This window comes from Xiphophorus maculatus, chromosome 2 (genome assembly GCF_002775205.1).
Source record: "Xiphophorus maculatus strain JP 163 A chromosome 2, X_maculatus-5.0-male, whole genome shotgun sequence".
Classification (NCBI taxonomy): Eukaryota; Metazoa; Chordata; class Actinopteri; order Cyprinodontiformes; family Poeciliidae; genus Xiphophorus; species Xiphophorus maculatus.
The window spans coordinates 21,189,652-21,212,442 of NC_036444.1; the positions used below are offsets into that span (position 1 = coordinate 21,189,652).

Consider the following 22,791-nt stretch of genomic DNA (forward strand, 5'->3'; position numbering starts at 1 on the left):
ACGGTCACGTGACTAGGAAGGGTCGGACCATGTCTCCTCGATGCTCAGCCTGCTGGTGAAGCTCAAGGAGTTGAAGTCTGAAGCTGCTCATCTCTGACCTCCCTCTGTCTGGGTCACAGGTAAGAGTGATTAGCAAGTTAAATACGAACATAAAAAAGTCCAATTTGTGAATTCTGTTATTTTTACTGCTTCTAAAATGAATTTAAATCTGTAGTTTGTTTTCCTTAATAGTGATTCTCAGAGTGAAACGTGCTCATTCGTACTCTGCCTGCTGACTTGTCTTAGACTCGTATTGATTTTCTCAGTTTGAAAAAAAAAAAAAAAAGATCTGAATAAAATCCAAATTAATAGAATATGAGTATTGTCTGGCATATTTTTCAGAGTTTGCATGAAAAGCATGTGTATTGATCAGGAAATAGTTTTGCGATTCCCTAAAAACACATCTGATCTGTAGATTGCCATTGTTTTCTTAACCCACTTTTTTTTTTTTTTTTGACATTTATCATTTTAGGACATATTTCTGTAACTTTTTCAGGTGACTCTATGAGCTCTACGGTTCATTTACTTCAACAGTAGTCTGATGTTTAGTCCAATAACAACAATAACACTCAGCTCTCTGTGAGCCGCTGCCAGTTTCTGTTGTGTTGTTTAATGATCAGAAATATTTGCCAGTGTAAATATAGTCTGATGGGGGGGGATCCATTTTGCAGAGCTCAACCAGAACCAAATGTCAGACACAGAGGAAGTAGCGGGCGACGAGGCTCTGTACGTAATCAGTTTTATTGTTTGCGAAACAACTGTCCGAAATAAAATATTTGTTTTGCAAATGTAAATGATTTTTAATTAAGGTATCTTGTTTGTTTGTTTTTTCCTATTTTTTTTTTTGTCTGTGTTTCTGTCTTGCTGAAGAGAGGGAGAAGGTAAGAAAACTGAGATTTCACATACCTAACCTATTTTATTTAAGTCGCACAAATAATGTCCAACATATGAATAATTATGCACCAGTATTCGTCTCGCAGTTGATACATTTTTTTTTGACCAGTTCCAGTTTTTTTCTTTTTTAATATTAGGACAATTGTATTGGTCTCGAACTGAGACCATTCAAGAATTGCCCTCTTTGTTAGCAATGCCTTGGTGGATTTTTGAAATGTTCCTGATTGAAGATCAACCTTTATTATAACCTCAGCTGTTGCAGCTGTTGGAAAGAGGGCCAGACTACGGCTGAAAATAAATGTATATGGGTTATTCGTGGTGCTTTTCTTCCCCGTTTTGGGATGGGTATGAATATCTTTACTGTGCATTTTATTGGGTCTATTCTGTGATTTGATTGTCAGGCCCATAGGAAACTCTGAATGTGGCATAGACAAACATCAGTCTCACCTATCAGAGCTTTATACTCTGGATTTATCTTTTAATAATGTGAAAATGGATGTTTACACAGCTTAAATGGGCTAGAATGTAATTCTGGCACGTATTAGTAGCTTGTTTTTTAAAAAATTATTATTATTATTTCATATATGAATAAAGCTGATATCCAGACAGAAAGAGAAAGTTACTAGTCATGTACGGGTCAGATGAAAACGTAAAAAGTTTCAAGGCTTTTATTTGTTATACATGAATGAGACGGTTACTTTATCTGAGTTTTGACCTATACACTGTTGAGGTCAGTGTGCTGGAAATCTTTACGGCTCATCTGGACATCGTCTCTAAAGAAAGTTTAACTTTTTAGAACCGTGTGTTCTTACACCAGTCTACACCCATGAGCCGAGTATCCGGAAATACATTAAAACAGAGTAATGACAATAAAACATGTTTAATAAACGGGTCACATACTTTCTTCCTCCAGCTGTGCCTTTTCAAAAGTATTCACACTCAAGTTTTTTTTTTTGTTTTTTTTAATGCTTCTTTTCCCATTACAACCACAAACATCAGTGTCTTCTATTGGGATTTTCCCCGGCAGGTCAACGCCGAGTAGCTCATTGCTGTGAAATGAAAGGAAATAACTTCTTAAAGAAACATTTTGAGTCAGTCTCCTGGGTTAGAAATTTGCTGCACAACTTTTTCCTGTCACCATGAATCTAAGCTAAGTTTAGGTCTTGCCACAGATTCTCAATGGGATTTAAGTCTGGACTTTGACTGGACCGTTCTAACACATGATGCCTTGAACTAAGCCATTGTGTAGTAGTTCTAGCCGTACATTAAGCACTATCGTCTTATTGTAAGGTGAACCTCTGCCTATAGTCTTAGGTTTTTTTTAAAAAAAAGCTTTTAACAAGCTGTCTTTTTTAACTGTCCTGTCCTCTGTCCGTCTTCTTCTCTGAAGAAAAGCTTCCCCGCAGCATGATGCTGCCACCTCTTACGGCTGCAATGCCGTTCTTCTCGCCGCTTTGCCGTTAGAATCGGATTTGTGGAGATCACAACTACTGGTGATCCAGACATGTGAATCCCTTCGGTTTTCTGAAAATATGCTGTTTGTGGTTTGAATGCGACAAAATTAAAAAAAATGAAATAAAAATAAATAAGGGCCGTGGTTATATGTTAAAGTGCTTTCAATAACTGACTCACTCACGCTGACCTCTATGATTTCATATTTGTCTGGTGGTGGAAAAACACGCCACTTCCTTAATGACTAGACTGTTTTCCTTTCTTTAGATGAGTCCAAGCCCAAACCCAAGTGAGTGTTCGGCTTCTCTTCATTGCAGCAGTCAGCCTTCCACTGCCATCAGGATTCATATTATGTAGTAATAACGCATCTCTACCTTCTGCAGGTTCATGACAAATATTACAGCCCCAAAGATGCCTGATGGGGAAAAAGTGGACTTTGATGTAAGTTCATCTCCTTTTCTTTTAGTACTACATCCACTTGGGTCCTATTAGAACTTGTCATAAAGGATGGCCCTTCGATTCCTCTTGTGATGCCAGGACATCTACAGGAAGCGGCAAGAGAAAGACCTGGCTGAGCTGCAGGGTTTGATTGAAGCCCACTTCGTCCAGAGGAAGAAGGAGGAAGAGGAGCTCGTCGCCCTGGTCAACAGAATTGTGAGCATTTCTGCTTCAAAGGAGTGAGGTTGATCTGACAAGACTCTATAATAATAATAATCTCTAACTTCTGTGTACAAATGTGTTTCAGGAAAATCGTCGAGCCGAGAGAGCCGAGCAGCAGAGGATCAGGGCAGAGAGGGAGAAGGAGAGGCAGGCCAGACTTGCGGTACGGTTTCTCTGCAGAAATACTCACTTCTTCACTGCTCTCTGATAATACCTGGCAGCACAAAGAGAGTTTTTTTGTTGTTGTTCCTTCAAATCCCCCCTACAGGAGGAGAAAGAGCGCAAGGAGCAGGAGGAGCAGCGTAAAAAGCAGGATGAGGACGCCAAGAAGAAGAAGGCGCTGTCGAACATGAGCCAACAGTACGGCGCTGGTCAAAAGGTCTGCATTTGGACTTTAATTTGCTAAATCAATTTAGGTTCAAATTAGGAAAGTACAGTTTAAAAAAAATATGGCAATCGTAAGATCTTCTCTAGGAGATGAGTTAAAAACCAGTAGATGTATAAAAAATAAATGAGTTTGTTCCTTACATAACTTGTTTTATTTAATTTAATTAAGTATTTCCATCAATTTAAACACCCATAATCCCACGAAGCAACAGTTGCCTGTATTTTCAGGTGTAAAGGGCTGAAAATGCTATGGTTGAAAATAGGCCTGAAACGATTCCTCGAGTGATTCAGGTTCCTCGATTCTTAATATTCCTCGAGGAAAATTGATCTGCCTCGAAGCTTCGTTAAATTATATTTTGTTATTTAGCGCACCGGGTTATTACTTGCTCTCACTTCCGCCTGAGTTGCTCAGGAAAGCTAAGTGTTAGCAGCATAAAAGTCCAGTTTTCAACTTCGGCCTGGGAGGATTTTATTGATTCGTGATAATGTCCGTGTTTTTTTTTTGTCGTTTTTTGGCAAAACGACTTAAAATGACTGGCGCGATGCCTGGAGTACGGCAGCTTTTCTCCTCCCAGAGCTGCCGCCTGGTGGCCGGTTCAGAGCGAACAGCGGGGAGGAGCGCTGACAGTATGGTGAGCGGATATTAGCACTGCGGGCGGCTGCGCATTAGATGATTAACGTCAGTGTAGCTTTACGGACGAACCGGAAAATTAATTTCATATCATCCCGGTCGCAACAAATGGGTGGCGGAGCTCACCGTGACGACACGTAGCTGGTTGATGTTTCTGTGTGTGACAATCAAAGGTGTCACATCCCATCACTAACATGCACTCAAATAAAAGCTATAAATGTCTGGGCACGTTGCGAGTTCGTCTGTTAAAATGACTTAAGATGAATACATAAACGAAATGCTGGAGCTTTGTAAGCGTATTTGTGAGCCTGCCTCTTTATTATTGAATTGAATGTAATTTCAGATTTTTGTATAACTTTTCTTCAGGTTAACTTGGAAAGTGAGCTACTATTGTCACGAGTTAATTTTCTAAACTATAGAAAAGTTATTGTTAAGGGAGCTCAAGTGTAAAAAACTGGACTGATGTTGATACACGATATTAACTCTGCTGTTATGTTAGATTGTATTATTTTATCTTTTTATTTTATCCTATTACTCGATTAATTGTAAGAATAATCGATAGAATACGCGATTACTAAAATATTTGTTTACAACAGCACTAGTTGAAAACATAAATAAGTCATTAAATAAACAATTTCATATATGAAAATGTAAAATAAAATACATACAAATAAAAAAAATCTATATATTTTTGTATTTATAGTCATTATACGTTAGAAGAATATATATTTTTAAGTATTTGCTTTTGTGCTTTGAATTTATTTAATCGGCTTTAGTTATTAGAATCGGTGGGCGGGGCTAGTACTGTTATAGTCAAAGCTGATTGGTCTGCTGAGATAATCATGTATGTCTTAACGCATGAATCGAAGTTTTAGTTCATAACTTCAGTCATCGTTTTTAGATTTTTAACATATAGATTAATCACTTTTGAATTATTGGCGTCAGTATGCCTGCAAACCTGAAATTTGCTGAGAAGTGAATGAAGTATTTTACGTAAAAAAACAAAGTTACTCAAACTGAACCCCTGCCATTATTATTCTAATATTTGGATCTTTTTTTCCCCTGTTTCCTGGTTCATTGTAAGAAGGAAGTTCATCTGGTTAACAGTTTACTTTTCATCTGATAAACAGAGTGACACAAGGAGAGGAGGCAAGAAGCAAACCGAGAGGGAGAAGAAGAAGAAGATCCTCGCTGAACGCAGGAAGCCGCTCACTGTTGATCACCTCAGTGAGGACAAACTCAAGTACGACTCAGCTTGGCTTGTTCTTTTGCTCAATTAGTCCCAGAATATTGGTCTGGTTTTAATACACATGACAATGTTCCTGTTAGATGTCAATTTAATGAGAAATTGCAACAAACGTATTTAGGGAGAAGGCCAAGGAGCTGTGGGATTCGCTGAGGGGCCTGGAGGATGAGAAGTTTGATCTCAGCGAAAAACTTAGAAGACAGAAATATGATGTAAGTCTGACACAGCAAAACAAGCATCGTCAGTGTATTTTGCTTACATGTCAAATGTCATGCTAGCGTCTGTGATTTTCTGCAAGCCACTAGATACTTGAGGTTTGTTTCCTTGCAGATTAACCAGCTTCTCTGCCGAGTTCAAGACCACCAGAGGTAAGTCTTAAAAAATAAAGAAGTGCATTAGTGTACCATATTTAATTCTCAAACCATGAAAGAGTTACCAGATTGGATCAAAACTAATGATTAGAATCACTCCTTGTGCTGTATCACAATACAAGTTGTACCCTGCACACTGATGTTCTGAGTGTTTTTCTCTCCATGTTTCAGTGCCAAAGGTCGCGGTAAGGGGAAGATGGGCGGCCGTCTGAGGTAAAGCTGCTGCGAGACGGAGACGAGGAAGGCCTTCGCAGCAGTAGCTGACCCGCTCAAATACTCCCAATTCTGTTTATCGTCCCGTTGTCTTAGAGTACATGTCAACCATCATGAGATCAAAACAATAAATAGGTCATTTCATCCAATCCAATTCATTTCTATAAACCATTAATAGCCCATTTGTCCCTATGTGCATTTGTCTCGCATAATCAGACAACACTGTAATAAATAATAATAATAATAATAAAGATCTGAATGACAACAAATGTGTCTTTTCTAGCTTTAAAAACAAATATTAAAAAGGAGCCAAAAGTGTTATTAGATCTAAATGATCATTTAAAGGCAATACATTCTGGTAACTTTTAATAAAGAGTGGACGCTTTTAGTACAGTTTAATCATTTATAGCTTTTATTCAAATCTAAAATAAGAGCAGAAGTTTCCCAGCAAGACTCCACACAGTGGCAACATAAAATTTCTCATGTTTCTGCTTTTGGTTACTTTAAGAAAAATATAATCTGGGACTACAGTATGCGTGTAATGCTGATAAAGAGGGGCTACCACACACCATCCCCTATTTATGGACAGTCCTCGCTGTTCTGTACATTACAATTTTATACTGGTGAGGAACACTTCCAACGTCAGTGCATTTTTCAAGTGGTCTCATAGTTCCAAGGTGCATCGTGATTCAGTCGGAGGGGATGCTGGAGACGGATGGTCTGTGAGGATGACGGTCCCAGAAGCCATGAACGGTACTTGATGAAGAGTGGCGATGCTCACCACATGTGGGTTTCTCTGATCTCTGCAATCACCTGGCTGGCTTTCTGCAAAGCCTGGACACGACAACAGAGGAGCATTAGACATCCCTAATATCACACACGCGTTGGTGCATGAAACACAGCGTTTTTACATAAAACATTTAAAGTCAACAGTGTTTTTTTTTTGTTTTTGGTGTGGGCGTAGGGGAATATGCAAGTCTAAAATTAAAGTATAATATTGTAGAAAACGATTTTATATTTGTAAAAGTGATGCAGCATTTATATAAATTTATTAATTTTAAAGATTATGGTATACAGTTAGGGCTGGACGATGTGACTGAAAAACATATCGTATAAGTGTTTCATCTCAGTCGATGTCGATAATTATTCATTAGTTTTTTTTGTTTTAAATATCTGAAATGTCAGGTTGGTGGTAGGACCTTTCCTGATTTATCTACAGTTTTCACTCCACGCCGTTGTTTTTTACAATTTTTAAGCAGTTATGAGGCATGATGGAGGAACTTTGAAACGCTCCTACACTAGTTGCTCAACAGGTTGTTGCTAGGTAACCAAAGAGTGAGTGAGTGAGATGGTGCCACCAACTTTCCTTAGCTAGCCATGACAGGTTGAGTATCTCAAGCCTTTCCTCTACCAACATCCCCGAATGCTGTGTGGGGGTCTGGATCAAAGTTCAGTGAAATTGTTGAATATTCTAAAGGACCCATTTTTACTAATATTGATCACGTGTCTATCACGGTATATATATTGTTATTGATTTATTGACCTGCCCCATATACAGCTACTGAAAACTGAAAATCCCGTCTCAGAAATATGTCGACATATTTCTGAGACATGTAAACATGACGTGCCAGGGATGAACTTTCAGAAATAACTGCATCATTGTGGTGCAACATGGTTACATGAAGCCTGTGGCTTAAATCAACGTTTCCCTAAAGCTTGTTGGCAGCGCTCAGGTTTTCTTAAAGCACCTGTATTGACTTTTGACTCCATGAAACCAAATGCAGCAACCAGCAAATGACAAAACATCAAAATCTTCACTGACTGGAAGCTTCACTTATGAGCTCAAATGCTTGAGGTTTAACATTTGCTTTCACCCGATAAGAAGCCTTCGAACCTTTAAGCTAGTGTTTCCCAACCCTGGTCCTCAAGGCACACTGCCCTGTATGTTTTAGGTATTTCCTTGCTTCAGTCCAGCTGATTTCAAATGATGACTGATTAACAGGCGTTTGTTGAACTGCAATCAGTTGAATCGGGCACATTAAAGCAGGGAAACCTCTAAAACATGTAGAACAGTGTGCCTTGAGGACCACAGTTGGGAAACAGTGCTTTAAGCAACGACCCGTCTTACACTGACCTTTAAAAAAAATTATATCAAACCTCTCATCTAATTGACACCAACTGCATAAAGAATGTGTCACCTTTAGCATGTCGGCGGCCTCGTTGCGTCTCTGAGCCATGTCCTCAGACTCTGTCAGCAGGTCGTTCAGCAGGGTGGTCTTGTATAACTGACCCACCAGCTCGCTCTGCAGGCAGTCCTTCACATGGTTCACCAGGAAGTGCATCACAGCCTTTGGTACACTGAGTTCAAACAATGATTTAGGTCAGGCAGTAAGTAGATATTGCAATTTTTACCACTTATTTACTATGGTTAGCATATAAATAAAATTTAAAAAAAAACCCATCTGTGTACCTGTCTTGGATATTTTTCCGAACAATAAGGAAGTATGACTTGATGAGTCTCTCGATGACCTCACAGTCTCTCTGCTCCCGAGCAGACAGTTTTCTGGATACTGGCACAGGCTGGTGACAAAAGGATGAAAATTAGCTTCTTGATCCTCTTGACACTTATTCAAAAGCATTTATACAATAAATAAACAAAAAATACACAGACTATTGTCTTTTTCACATTTCAGTGTCAGAAATCAAAGGGAAACAATCACAATATACAGTACAGACCAAAAGTTTGGACACACAGTTGTGTCCAAACTTTTGGTCTTTGGTACTGTACATATTTTACAAAAATGTTTAAACCTTTTGCTCATGTGGGGTAACGGAACAAATCTTTGTCAGAATAACAAACTTGTCTGCCATCCAGTTATTTTATCTCTCTGTTTACAATTCAAGTCAAAACTCTATTTTGGTCTCAAAACACTTTGTAGAAAAGTAGAACAATGTCTCTTTGTTCTTTATTAAGTGGTCACAAAGTAAGGAGACTGCCCACTAATGTCAGCAGCATGCAACAACAAATACATACGGCTTAATTTTATTTCCTCATAGATCCAAAAGTTACCTGTAATTGTGTACAAGGCGCATATATTTTGGATTCCACAAAGATTTTTCTTTAAAATCAGACATTTATTACAGCAAATTTAGCCAACTTGTGGTTGCTTCAGAATACATATTGACATCTGCAGCCATATTTCATTGCTATGGAAAAAAATAACTTAGAAATTCTGACCAGTTAAGCCAGTTCAGAGCACTTACCACATCCAGCAGGTTGACAGCGTGGCCCCTCTGAGGGCTGATGGAGGGTAGAGGTTGGGGTGTCATCCTGTCAGCCGGTAGACCCTCCTCTCCTTTCTTGAACATGCCTCTCCAGTTGCCTGTGCCTCCATCTCCCTGCTCACTAACAGAACCGCTCTGAAGGCTACCAGCTGCTGCCTACGTTGAGAAGACATAAGAGAAGAAACGATTGTCAAAGGCTCAATAGCATGAGGAAGATGGGGGGGAAGAGGGTGAAATACACAACCGATCAAAATCAAACCATGTCAACTTTCAGCATGCCAAAAGTTCTCCTGACAACAAAAAAGTTCAAGATATCTACTTTCAAGAGGCACAAAAAAAAACACGCTGAAAAAAATAAATGCAATAGTAAAGCAAATATCCTTTGGTCAGATTCATGCTTGTTTATGTTCACATTATTGGTCACATGTCAGTTCAGAATAGATTCAAGAGGAAAGATAAGGATGAAATGTTATGCTGTGATCGTTGCAGCATGCTCTCTGCGGACAAATTTAACATTTAGAGTGACCCGCCAACGTATTCACGAACCTATTAGCATCTTAGCAGGCTAGAACTTGAAAATGTAGTATTTGACTTTTACATTGTAAACCAACACAAATCTGCCGCATTTCTCAACACCTGAATTCACTAATAAATCTTAAAAATGGCTGCATGAGTTTGAAAGCAAATAAAAGCAGAGTTTTCAGTTTACGGGAGAACAGACGCAAAGTATGCAGCAACAGAAAATGACACACCTTCGTGGCCTCTCCTTCCAGGGCAAGAGGCTCAGAGGGGGACACAGACTGCCCAACGGGACTTTTAAAGGACTAAAAGCAAACCAGAGGAAGAACAGAGCGAATAGAAAACAGGCTAAAGCTACAACGATCAGGAGCTACAGATATCAGACAGAAGCAATTAGAAATTGGCAAAATAAAGAACATTAAACTGTACGAATGACAAATCCTATCGAGCTTTTAAGAAAACGTTCACAGGCAGAGTGTACCTTATCTCTGGGAACGGAGGGAGGCAAGTCTCTCATTCTGCTGCGTCTCTGCTCCTAAAAAAGTTAAATTATATTAGAAGCATTGCTCTAGAAGCACAAACAAAGTGCTGCCACCACCATTAAAGAATCCTACAGACAAAAAATTTGAAATCTAATTTTCTTACATCTAGATTATTGTTCATGAGGCCAATGGCATCTGCAAAGTCGGGGTGTTTGGTGTTGATGTAGGATAGCTCAATGGCAACCAGGTTATGAACCTGAAGAGAAATTCGAAAATAAAACTGATCAGATTTAAAACTCCAACAGAATGCTCACCGGTGATCAATAAGACTCTGACCATGTCATTTGTGACTGGAAGTCTCCTTCTGAGGAGGGATGTGACCACCTCCACGATGGCATCATGGAGTTTTGGAAATCTTAATAATTCCTGCAAAGAGGAAAGGAAGTCAGGAAGGTTAGCACGCATGTTTTATTGTTTGTGCATTCCCAGCATGCCTCTGGATGTTTCTGAGGGTATTCCTCGCCTGTGTGCTGTAATTGCTGCAGTGCTGGATGATCCTCTGCATCTCCTCGTGAACCAGCTCGACACAACGCAGACTGGGCTCCTCCAGGCGTTTGATCTGCCGCTTCACCAGCAGCTCAAACGAAACCTCGGGCACGAACAAAGCGGGCCTCGGCCCCTGTCAAGAGAGATTCAAACCGTGACCCGTCCTGAAGACCCTGCTTGAGACGAAGATCATGACAGAAAAATGCAGCAAAAAACCCCCCCACCGTTGCATTCCTGATTGCCGTCAGCACGTCGATGGTGGTCAGGCCGCCCAGTGGATCCACAGACTCCAAAGTGCGACCGAACGTCTCGTGGAAAATATAACAGATTCTTGCGCCGCCACATCTGAAAAAATGCATATTTTTAAACTTTAAAGATTTGTTTAAAATTTAAGAATCCATTTGTGAATTTCCCAGACTTAGAAGCGCAACTCACAGCTCGGCTGTCTCAATGTACTTGGCCGTGCCCTCTATGGTGTTGCAGTACTCTGCAGCAAACTTGGTGATGAGCTGCAGCAAGGTGGCGCTCTTGTCCTCGACGGGCTCACCGTAGCTGTTCAGCAGAGACTGGTACTGCGCCGCCAGCACGTTGATCCTCGTCTTCAGCTCGGGAAGGCAGTCTCTGATGTGATGCATCAGCAACCTACGATGACAAAACACGCGAGTTCAGCCAGGTTAGCAAGCTGCAATTTAACTGTTCATAATTAAAATGTAGAAGTTAAGCAGTTGAAAGATAACAAACACTCCTCATTGGTCATTTTATCCCTTAAAGCATGTGTGTCAAACTCCAGGAAATATCGCAAATATTTACAAATCCAGCCGGCCATAGCTTTTATGTAACCCTCTAAGTTCTAGACAAAACATTAAGAGTGCTTAAATATTATTTTAAATCAATGCCCAATTATATCAATCAGTCCCTCCAGTTTCTTGAAAATTATTGTGGAAGTTTGTGCAAAAACAACAAGTCCCCGCATTTTTCGCATTAATAGGTAATTGGGAGTTTATTGCAGTTTTTCTCATAAATTCTTACTTGGACCAAACAGCTGCCTCAGCCTTAATTAATGTCAGATTATAGTCCATGAGCTATACAGCGAGTAATAAAAAGTTGCATTTACCGACATAAATAAGCACAAACATTGCAAATATTTCCAAATTAGCACCACAAACATTTACATTTTTATTGAAAAAAAAACAAAAAAACATCACAAAACATTCATGAAATCCTGGAGGGACTGAAAAGATGTTCAATATTATTTGATTTTAAGAATTCATTGAGATTTTAACAGTTTGTGAACATGTTTTATCAATACATTCTGGCACAAGCGGCCCTTTAAGAGCATTCATAATCTTGATCTGGCCCAAAACAAAAATGAGTTTGACACCCCTGCCTTAAAAGGATTAATTGAATCACCTTTCTTGGATCATTCTAACCAGTTTGGTTTTTTTGGTCAATAATAATCCAGATTAGTTCAAATGTTTTAAAACACACCCAATTGAACAGAACACTGTTAACCATTGCGTGTATATGTAATCTATCACTGGATTTTAAGTTGCATACCTGTTTAATGTTCTAGCCAGAAACTTATTTCCATTTCTGTTTGCGAGAGACGGGTACTTCTTTTGTAGGAAGCCATGTTCATCACGAATGGAATCCGCCACTAATTTCTTTTGATTGATGTCCAACTGACTCCTGGGGAAAAGCACAAAAGCAGCCATCAGAATGTGTTGAGTTGATTGTTTCTGTTTTCTACTATTATTGCCGGGAATAGAGCTGTATATGAGCGCGAGATGTTCCGGTAATACCTGTTAACTACTCCAATAATACCCAGTTTGACAGGGATGACTCTGCCCATCAGAACATCCATGGCATCTGTGCCGGCATCCATAAGATCCAGCTTGGTCACCACAGCGAGGGTCCTCCTTCCTGAACATAAAAGACACACCCATGAAGTTCAAACACAGCAGGGAATTCAGACCCGCATGACTCAGAGGGGAAAAAAAAAAACCCACAACGCGACGTCAAAACAGACGGGGGACAGGAAAACAAAACAAAGATGGCATTTACCGTCTGGGTCGACCTCTCGGGCCACCTTTAGAGCCTCTGACGTCGCCATGTCGGTGTTGGCAGCAGTCACAGCCAGGATTATGGAGTTAGGGTTGGAAATGTGTCTTAGAATCAGCTCCCTGATCTGGATCTCTATGTCATTAGGCTGGTCCCCCACTGGCACCTATAAAAAGAAATAAAGGTTTGAAACCAAAAGGCAGTGAAATGGCCCCGTTAGACCTAAGCTAACATGTTCCAATTGATCATAAGTTATTTATTTGTATTTGATCTTTTTTTGAATAAGACCAAACTTAAAATGTTATTAATTTTCTTATATTTTGATTAAGTATGTTCAATAAATCCTAGCTTGCAAGATATGCTTTCTATTGTTGTCTGTGCCTTTAAGTGGAAACATTTTTAAATGGAAGCATACATGCACAGCAGAATAATAAATGAAAATAGATTACATGTTTGCTGTATTTATAAAGAAAATTTGTAAGGAAAAATCTAAATTGAGCAACAAATTTGTATAATTACACAGTCGTAAGACTTAAATTAAACTGATGTTGAAAAACTTAAATTAAACTGCAATACTAATTTATTGCAGTAAATTAAACTGCAATAATCAACAGGTCATGAAAAGCTGTGTTGCTGCAGTAAACTAAAAACTGTTGGAAGCCTTAAGCAAGACATAGTAAAATGCAATAGAAATGTACTAAACATAGGGATCACTTTTAAAATTTGTCTTTTAATTTAAGTTGCAAATATCTATTATGAATTTATCCATTTGTAGGATTTGGGGATTTTCTTTTAAAAATGTAAAAGTGCATAATAAACAGAACTTCTTTGGAATGTCTTATTTGACAGGACAGAGGATAATGAACAAAAAACACTTTTAGCATCCAGAAGAGACAATGCTTTAGAAAAATCTGAGAGCTTTCTGAGGTACATGGTTGTTGTAAAATATACATTTTACAACAAGGCGATTATCAGTCCTCGATGCAGCCGTTCAGGGATCAATACCAACCTTAGAATTTTTGCTGTGTATTTTTTCAGCGTCTCCAATGATGCATTGGAGACGCATCCATTGTGATGCTTTCAGTTTAGCATTTTAAGGAAATGCATCTTTCATTCCTCCTCGTCAGACATTTTGTGGGTACAGCTAATGAAACTATAACTAAACAGGGCTTGTACATGACCATGGTGTCCATCAACCAGATATTTTATTAATGTGTAATTGTGGATACTCTGAAATGGGAACCTGCACACAAGATTTCATTAATGGTACATGAAACCTTTTCTACAATCATTTCTGCACCCAAATCTATGCCTGTTTTTGAAAAATAAGACTAAATTGCCCAATTAAAAAGGCAACTAAAGGAATTTTACAATTTCCATACACTACATAAAAAAAATTACACATCTATGCTGGAGATTTTCAAAGCGAGACCAAAACTTATCTTACTTTTGTGATGCCAGGAAGGTCCACTAGTGTGAGGTTCACAACATGTGGAGAGAAGATTTTCAGGTGAATGGGTTCATCACTAATACCCTGAAACAAAATTGCCAAGGTTAATCATTTTCAATGAAAATGTTCAAGCGATGTGGCTTTTTTATTTTTATTCCTTTCTAAGCCTACCTTGTTATTACCCGTAATTCTTTCCGTCTCTGCTTCAATCTCTTTCCTCATCTCCTCAAAGTCTGCGTAGATCTGAAAGTGAATGTTAACCACAGGATGTAAGGACAGCAGAAACAGACGGCATCCATTCAAGTAGAATTTTTAAACAAAGATGAAGGAAAGGAGCAAAAATGAAAACACAATATTAAAAAAGAAACCCTCTGATATCTTTATTATTAGGCTGTGAGTGCATTAAGAACCACCTTTTATGGAACTTAACCATGAAGGACATTTACTGTCCAGCCAAATATATTTTTAGCAGTTAAAAGGAGACCACCGACTCTTATTACAGGTTATAGATCTTGTGCTACACTTGTAGAAGTACCACAAATAGCCTGATGTAGCTAATCATTAAGTAGTATGGTATTAATAGAAGACAGGGACTATATTCAGATGTAATAATATAATATTCAGACATGTATACACAGCAGACTACTAACAGAAACTTCAATAAAAAGGAAAGGAATGAAAGGAGAAACGTTGGTGAATTCTACCTTGTTTTTGGTGTGCAAGAATTTACCCCATTCATCTCCCTCGATGCCTGAAGAAACACAAAGATAAGATCGGATATGGTCATGAAAACATGGCTGCCGCTATGGCAACAGTCCCCTTGTGAATGTCCTCTGGGAGGATTTTTCTCACAGCAAAGACGGAATGGAAAAACTAAAACTAAACATGGACAGCTGCAAAGCTCACAACAAAAAAAACTTGGATCTGTTTACACAATGAAGGCATAACAAAAAAAAATGCTGTCAAAGGGAAGAAAAAAAAGAAGAAATGAAACAGGTAGACGAGACACAGAAGCACAATACATAGAGCTATTTACATTTATTGGCACCTCTAACTATTATTTTTATTAGAATTGTAACTGAACCAGTTTTTAATTTATACTTTTTTTAAGTTGATCAATGTATTATGTATTAATTCATACAATTCTGGAGCATAAATATGATGCTCACTTTTTTGTTACTCGCCCTTATGATGGGAAAAGATCCAAATTCATCTTGCTATCACGCTCAGAGGGCAGAATGGTAAGGAACACGAATAAAACTCCTCATTAGACTCATGTTGGAAGCACCAACTTCCATAGCAACTATTAGACACTATAGCTGTGTAGTAGTAAAGGCAAAACAAAAAAAAGATAAATGTAAACAAATGGAGTTTACTGAACTAATGTGACATACACTTTGGTCAAATGAGAATAAGTTTGAGCTTTTAAGTAACAAACACTTGAGGTTGGTCTGACAGCAGACAGTTAGGTATGGATGAGGATCTGTAATGCTGTGGGTTGTTTTACTTCTAAAAGGTTCTAGTGGGAGCCTTGGTGGAGAGCATGTCACGTCACAAAACAGGAGGAAATTTTTAATAATCTGGTACAATCTGCCAGGAAACTAACCAGTGGTTGTCACATTACTGCTGAATAATGATCCAAAACATAAGGCCAAATTAATACAGAAATGGTTCGCCAGAGATAGAAATCAATCTTCTTCTTCTATGGCATTCTCAGTCCCCAGACGGCAACGCGATTGAAAACCTGTGTGTCATGCTGAAGAATGACACAGGCTCCTACGAAGGAACCTGAGATCTGGAAGATCCAGCAGGATTGTGCAACAAGCAATGATCAAAGAGACCCTCCATCTGTATGCACCAACTTTGCAAAAAAGTTCGAGGAAAAGCCAAAGTGCAAAAGAGGGTTGTACAAAGTATTTTTTTAAAGCAATTATTTCTTGATATTAGATTTTTTTTACCCATTGAATAGATAGATGTATTTTACTGAAATTAAAAGGTAGAATTATTTGCAATAAATGTATTACTTTTAACAGCTACAAAAATAGGAGGGAGGGTGAAGCAAAAAGGGCAAACAGCTGAGCAAGTGGGATGGGTTCACAGGTGGGGGTGTAATCTAGAAAACAGAAAAGGAGACCTTTGTAAAGGCGGCCATTTTTCTTGGTTGCTGTGGTTAAAGAGAGACAGAAAGGTTAGCCTTTCTGCAGCATCTGAGTGATAGTGAAACAATGCAGCATCACTCTGAGGCAAATCCCAGAGGAACAGGAAAGCATTAAAGACTAAATGTAGCTGTTCAAAGAGCTTTCAGACAATTTAAAAAATCAAAGCCACCTACAGAAAGACAGGCATACCAGTATTCTGGCAATAAGATATATTTAAATAAATAGCACATAACTAACTGAAATCAGTCAAGTTTTAAAAAAGGAGGAAGAGGTGACGGTTATGTTACCATTCTCTTCATTGGTTTTCCTGCGATCCTCTGCGTCAATGTGTACAAGCTGGAGGACGAGGGGCCGACGCGTCACGACGCCGGTTCCGCGCGGTAGGATGTCCCGGCCAACTAGGCTCTCTAAAACAGAGCTCTTCCCACTGCTCTGTGGACAACAGCAACAACATTATAAAGACTGGTAAACAGCAGCATCTAGACGTGACTAATGGGACACACAAATCATTTCTTGACAGGAAAGATTGCTTCTACCATCATCTTTTTTTAATTTATTTTATTACATTTTTTGGGGTGGGGAGGGGAAAATAAATGAGTTAATTGCACTTATTCTCTGGGGACATCAGGAGTCATCGAGCAGCTACAGAGCCACAGGTCCAATGTTATGGACGCATCAATAAATCAGACGGTTTCCCTATGATTGGCTCTAATCAGAACGTCTAATACAAAAAACATCTGACATTTTTCAAATGTTCCATTTTTACATCGACACTGAGAACTCTGCATAAAAACACACCAGCATGCACATTATTAAGTAGAGAAAAACCCCCAGTGATAATGATATTTTGTTTATTTTCTCTTGGATTCAAAGCTATAACCACTATCAAAGGACAATTATCACATGTTCTCCTTTACGTATGACGGCCCTAATAAACTTCGGAACTAATCAAAATCTCAATCAGTGTGGCTGAAAAACTGAAAATGTAATTAGCTGGTGAAAAGTCCTTATTGGTGCATCTTTACGCTGATATACTTTTCTCATATCTTCAGGATTCCTTAATAATAATAATAATAATAGCAAAAATAATTTTACTTCTAAAACTAGCTAACTGGCTTATATAAGCAAATAAATTCAAACAATTTTGTTATATTCTCATTGAGACACTTGTTTATAAATAACTGTTATGAAGTGTACCTGTACACTGCAGGAAGTTGCTAAAGTAAGGCAGGTAATCTGGTTGTATAAGCCCACATATCGAATATCAGGACAGAAAAATACCAACTTGAGTTGGTAAAGTCACATTTAACTTCAAGTTAGCACGGAAGTGAAATGTAAATTATTATTATGTTACTTTTTTATTATTAACGCAGGTCCTGAACTAAAATTATTACGGTGACAAAAGGTGAGTTTACGGAAACCCTGTCTTATTTACTTTGTAGAAGAGGAAGAAATGAGATAGTGGCCGTTCAGGTAATGTTCTTTAGAGAACATTGATTAGGCCAAGCAAACATTACAAACTCTTTCACCTAGCCTTCTCTCCATGACAACCCAGGATAGAAGCCAAACTGTCTGAGGGTATTACATCCTATTAGCAACCAAGTGAAGGTAAATCTCTTAGACAAAACCTGCCACTTTAAACCAATTAGGCTCTAATGTTGACACACGTTAGCTACTACCACATTTTAAACTATAATAGCTTAGTTAGTTGATAAATAGGGTACTCTAAAATGCATGTATTGTTGTTTGACGTACCCTGAACTCTCAAATGAACAAAAAGTATCATTAATGCGAACGGTGAATGAAAACAAACAGAGCTTGTACCTAGCTAAATTAGTAAAAAAAAAAAAAAAAAACCCAGCAGTTTTAATGCTAATGACTGGTAACGTAAATACACGTTCATGCCAACTGTCAATAACAGTTCACAATAAGCAAAGGCAGCTAATGCTAACCTAGCTCTAGCGGCAATTATTCAACTAGAACATGTAACAACAGTGTACGGTCAAGTGAGTTAGTTTATTGATACGGTGTATGGCTGAAAATGAAAGGGGGGAAAAACATCAGCCAAACAGCTGAAAAATGTAACACCAAACAGCCACAACAATTAGTTTACGCAGGCTGGAAACCTTGCTAGCCTTTAAGCACAGAGACGTTTCTCACCTGGGTTCCAACAACAACTATCTGGGGCAGCTGAATGATATCCGCACCGACTGTGTTAAATACGTCTTGCAGCTTATTAATGACGGGTATAAGGGCCTCCATTAGCGCCGATCCCAGAACCGAACTGTCTTCCAAAGAACTTTTCTTCACATGAAACCACACGGGGACAAAGTCATTCAATGCCCCCTTCGCTAATGCTACTTTCGACTGTTGGATTTGGCCGCAACTGCGCAAACAGTTTGACGGAGCTGCATTGTGGGAGTTGCAGTTCAGGAAGTACCGTTCAACGTTCAGGGGATAAAGGAGGGCTTGTTTGAAGAAGGCTAAACTACAACTCCAACGGTTGATTTCGTCACATGTACCGCACCAATCAAAAAGCAAATCGCCTCTCCGTCATCTCCTATCCCCCACCCATTCACCAAGCGACGGTCGCTATGCATCAAAATATTTACCTAAACGTAAATATTGCGTTTTTAATCACATACTGCCAGTGTGATTAAAAAATATATAACATTTTTTAAAAATTCCATTCAACAAGCTTAAGAGAAATATGCAAATACAACAATAGATTTGAAGTTGTACTTTCTGTGTAACTGTAATAACTGTGGCTTATGGAAAATGTTCACATCATGATCACCAAACTAATAGTTGTAATCAGCTTCTCAATAAAGCTTGTCAACAGGGGTAAGCATAAAGTGACTAAGTAGTTGATTTTGGACTTGATAAAACACAATGGATCAATGCGAGCAGGTGACATGGCTCCCAGAATCCTCACCGACTGCACTAACTTTAAACTAAGACCTGTTCATCTGTTGTCTTCTTCCAGACTCTTGGACCTTAATTTTCAAATTAAATACAAAATGTACTCTAATCTGAACAGAAGAAGAGTTTTGGACTAATGGGTAACAGTCTTCAGCTTAGAGGTTTCATATCCTGGCAAAGAAAGTCCCAGCTGTAACATGTCCAACATGTCCCGTTGGTAGGAAGTGATTGATTAGTTTCCTCAGAAAGTGGAGTCTCTGTTGTACAATTTTCAGAGTCACAGTGGATGATTGACAATTACCAATAACAGTATAATCCCTGCTGTCAGCTATTTATGGTAAAATGTTTTTAAAAAAAAAACCAAATCAGTTTTTAAATTTAATTAGTCACTCATCTCATCTGTGATTAAAACTTAACTCTAAACCAATAAATAATTTTGCTCTTACAATTGATTTATATTTAAAGTGTCTTCAGATATTTTACAGTAACAAACCAATATATGAAAAGCAGAAATGTATCAACACTGGACAAGCTGGGATTGAAACTAAGAATTTACTTGGCCCTAATAGTTTTATTAGTCAGCACAGATGTTAGGTTATACAGCTCATATTCAAGTGACTCAAAAAAAAGAGCAGTTGGACATGCTTTCCAGGTTTTCAAAAACATTTCTCCCGATTCAAACAAGCTCTCTGTGGATCTGTCTGATAAGAAGATTAAAGTCAAAAGGAAATAAAGCAATCCTTTGGAAGAAGTGTTTTCAAGAACCGAGACAGGAGGTCCTGCTGTCTACGAATTGAGAACTCATCTTTAGGATGCATTGTTTTACAGTTCCACTGCCCAACTTGATGTAAACTCTGACACACAAACATATCTCTGACACTAGAGTTTTCTGTTTCACAGATATTCAAATTACTTTGCACCAAGTGCACTGGAAAAAAAAAACAACCCAAAAAAAAAACGTTGACCATAAACATTGCAATAAAAACATATTAAAAAAAAACCATTACTGGCACCATACAATGTAGGAGCGTTTCAAACGAATGTGGGAAAAAATGCTGAAACAAAAGTTTAAATAACCAACATGTAGAGGAAGGTAGGTTATTGTGATTCCCGTTTTCCATTTGAAAAACTTCAGGCGTAATGGAAGCCAAAGTGGATCCTAGACTAAAAATAAATGATGTGAGACATGAATTCTTGTCAAAACGCCTAGGTGCTTGCTTCAAGAAAAAAAAGAAGAAAGAAAAACTTTCAACTTACACAAACAGTAAGCAAAACTCACTACATTCATTCACAATAAAGCTTATTTGAATTTAGAGCAAAGCTATCTCTAAAGTGAGTGTAAGCTTGCAACCCACTTTCTGCTGAATAATCCTGACAACACCTCATTACCAATCTTGTTGAAGCAATTTAGGTCATAAATTATTTTATGACGCGGTGCAGTCCGTGTAAGTGGTCACCATGTTTCCTCTGCGCTGGGTTACGGTTCTGCAGTGCTGCTTCGTTGTACCGTGAAACCTGCCTTCAGTCTGTTTGGCGTGTCTATCGAAAGTAAACATTCTGTCCATGTCGTCAAACATGTCGTCGAGGATCCCTGCCCCGAAGCCGCCCTGAAAGTGTCTCCTGCGTCTGCTGTGGGACTCTTTGTGGGACTTGGAGTGTTCTTCGAAGTGTCGCCTGTGGCGAGAATGTCTGTTCTGGCTGTAGATGTTGAAGTCCTTAAACATGTCATCAAAGTTGAAGGTGAAAGGTTGGTGGGTGCCTGCTCTTTGCGTCTGCCCTGTGTACATGTCGTCGCCGAACTGATCATACTCTCTTCTTCTGCTCTCATCGGACAAAACTTCATAAGCTGCACCAAACAAAGTGACAAATAATTCAGTCAATGAGGTTGAGAAAAAAACAAATGTTAATATTACAGGATTCTGTTATATCAACAGGAAGAAAAAAAAGTGCATTGGGCACATTTTATATCAACCCACAAAGATGCTTCTCTAACAGTGCCTTGCAAAAAGTATTCATGCTCCATGAACTTTTTCACATTATCATATTACAAACACAAATGTCAAGTGGCACATGATTGTGAAAAGAAACATAGTTTTCAAAGTTATTTTTTATAAACAGAAATGACGGGCAAGCATTTCGTGTTCAACTCCTGCTACCACCAATATAGGATCCAATTTTTCTCTTGGGAAACATTTTATACTGGATTAAACAACTAGTGTCACCAAACATTACAAACATGCAAACCCTGAATGCAGAAGTTAAATAATTAGCTAACATTTATTGGAGACCAGGTGGGTCTTTACGATGTGGATATTGCGTTGACAATAAAATCACAGTATATTGTGCAGCCCAATCTACTAAGGTTGGAGAACATGTCAACAGGATTGTTATTAGTTGCACACTTGATAAATCTGTAAAAGGAACACAATTATTTACAGAAATACATAAGACATTCCATTAAAGTCTACTTCAAGTCATGTAGGGGAAACAATAAATATGTGGAAGAAAATGTTAAAAGGTTGAAAAGTTACTGCAAGAAACTGCAGCTTGACCTGCAAAGGTTTTAAAACTGCAAACAACCAGTTTGTGGCAAATTTGACGTTAAACAATTGATTGAACAATTAATATAAATAGATATATCTATCTATATATATATATATATAGATATATATGTCTGTCTATATGTCATATAGACACACATATAGACACATCTGTCTATATGTCTGGCTTCACAAACTGCTTACCTTCAGCGATTTCTCTGAATCTTACTTCAGCATCTGGACTCTTGTTCTTGTCGGGGTGAAATTTCATTGCAAGCCTGTGGAAAGCCTTCTTTATCTGGCGTTCTGTTGCACCTTTGGGCACTCCCAGTATATCGTAGTAGTCCTTCTTGGCGAGAATCAGCTCTGTTATCACGAGGACGCACACTGCAAACATCAGGACAGACTGTACAGCTGCCATGGCTACACTGTGCCCTGCATTCAAGAGAAAAAAACTATGATATAATAACAACAATAATAGATATTTGTCATTTTGAACCTGATACCCAGGCAAACAGCAACAGCTCTGTTGCTGTAGATAGTGCAATTATTATGGTTAATGAGAAACTGACAGCTTTATTTTTCGAAGTTGGTCCAAGTAAAAATAGGACCAATGTGAACAAAAACACCCCAAAATTATTTTCTCTTGGTGATGTAATACAGACTCTCCTAGCATAACCTGCTAACATTAGCTACTGTTCTCACGGACTCCTTCAGGTTAGGCTCACCTCACTCACCTTTCTGCAAGCCAAGTGGCGTCCTCTTTCACAAAATCTTTAGATATCTAACCAAAACATAATGTTGATGAGATGGTATTAATGAACACTACAGACGGAGAGCATTCAAAACCCGGTTACTTCCTTCTTCTTCTTCGCTGGTTTTCTATTCCTCACATCTTTTTGCGACTCCTAGTGGTCATTGCTATCATTACTTC

The 22,791-nt window shown here is 38.5% G+C and overlaps 3 protein-coding genes across 7 annotated transcripts; 1 reads left to right on the forward strand and 2 right to left on the reverse strand.

Annotated features, from left to right (window-relative positions):
* The first annotated feature begins 13 nt into the window (after positions 1–13).
* Positions 14–6,162, forward strand: LOC102234247 (troponin T, cardiac muscle isoforms-like). The gene is made up of 12 exons (XM_005796312.2): positions 14–119; positions 711–765; positions 910–920; positions 2,653–2,674; positions 2,769–2,826; positions 2,923–3,039; positions 3,131–3,208; positions 3,314–3,424; positions 5,194–5,306; positions 5,431–5,521; positions 5,640–5,677; positions 5,852–6,162. The coding sequence occupies exons 2-12, from the start codon at positions 728–730 to the stop codon at positions 5,895–5,897; spliced, it is 723 nt and encodes a 240-aa protein (XP_005796369.2). The 5' UTR covers positions 14–119; positions 711–727; the 3' UTR covers positions 5,898–6,162.
* A 120-nt stretch (positions 6,163–6,282) lies between these two features.
* On the reverse strand, positions 6,283–18,811 carry LOC102234672 (dynamin 1 like). 4 transcript variants are annotated; one of them, XM_014473548.2, is made up of 20 exons: positions 18,556–18,811; positions 16,683–16,827; positions 16,371–16,400; positions 14,941–14,987; positions 14,408–14,479; positions 14,234–14,320; positions 12,790–12,952; positions 12,528–12,648; positions 12,283–12,414; positions 11,161–11,367; positions 10,950–11,070; positions 10,703–10,858; positions 10,516–10,605; positions 10,343–10,435; positions 10,179–10,232; positions 9,931–10,002; positions 9,158–9,334; positions 8,364–8,473; positions 8,092–8,251; positions 6,283–6,727 (listed from the first exon to the last, which is right to left on the reverse strand). In XM_014473548.2, exons 1-20 carry the CDS (start codon positions 18,655–18,657, stop codon positions 6,671–6,673), a joined length of 2,196 nt encoding a protein of 731 aa, XP_014329034.1. In that variant the 5' UTR covers positions 18,658–18,811; the 3' UTR covers positions 6,283–6,670. The 4 variants fall into 4 exon arrangements, with proteins under 4 accessions (XP_014329034.1, XP_023181227.1, XP_023181234.1 ...); XM_023325459.1 differs by lacking the exon at positions 16,371–16,400 and having other exon boundaries at positions 18,556–18,810; XM_023325466.1 differs by lacking the exon at positions 9,931–10,002 and having other exon boundaries at positions 18,556–18,810.
* Positions 18,812–19,858: 1,047 nt separating this feature from the next.
* On the reverse strand, positions 19,859–22,757 carry LOC102235626 (dnaJ homolog subfamily B member 9-like). Of its 2 annotated transcripts, none has more exons than XM_014473732.2 (3): positions 22,595–22,757; positions 22,062–22,292; positions 19,859–21,163 (listed from the first exon to the last, which is right to left on the reverse strand). In XM_014473732.2, exons 2-3 carry the CDS (start codon positions 22,276–22,278, stop codon positions 20,742–20,744), a joined length of 639 nt encoding a protein of 212 aa, XP_014329218.1. In that variant the 5' UTR covers positions 22,279–22,292; positions 22,595–22,757; the 3' UTR covers positions 19,859–20,741. The 2 variants fall into 2 exon arrangements, with proteins under 2 accessions (XP_014329218.1, XP_023200295.1); XM_023344527.1 differs by having other exon boundaries at positions 22,586–22,753.
* Positions 22,758–22,791: the final 34 nt, after the last annotated feature.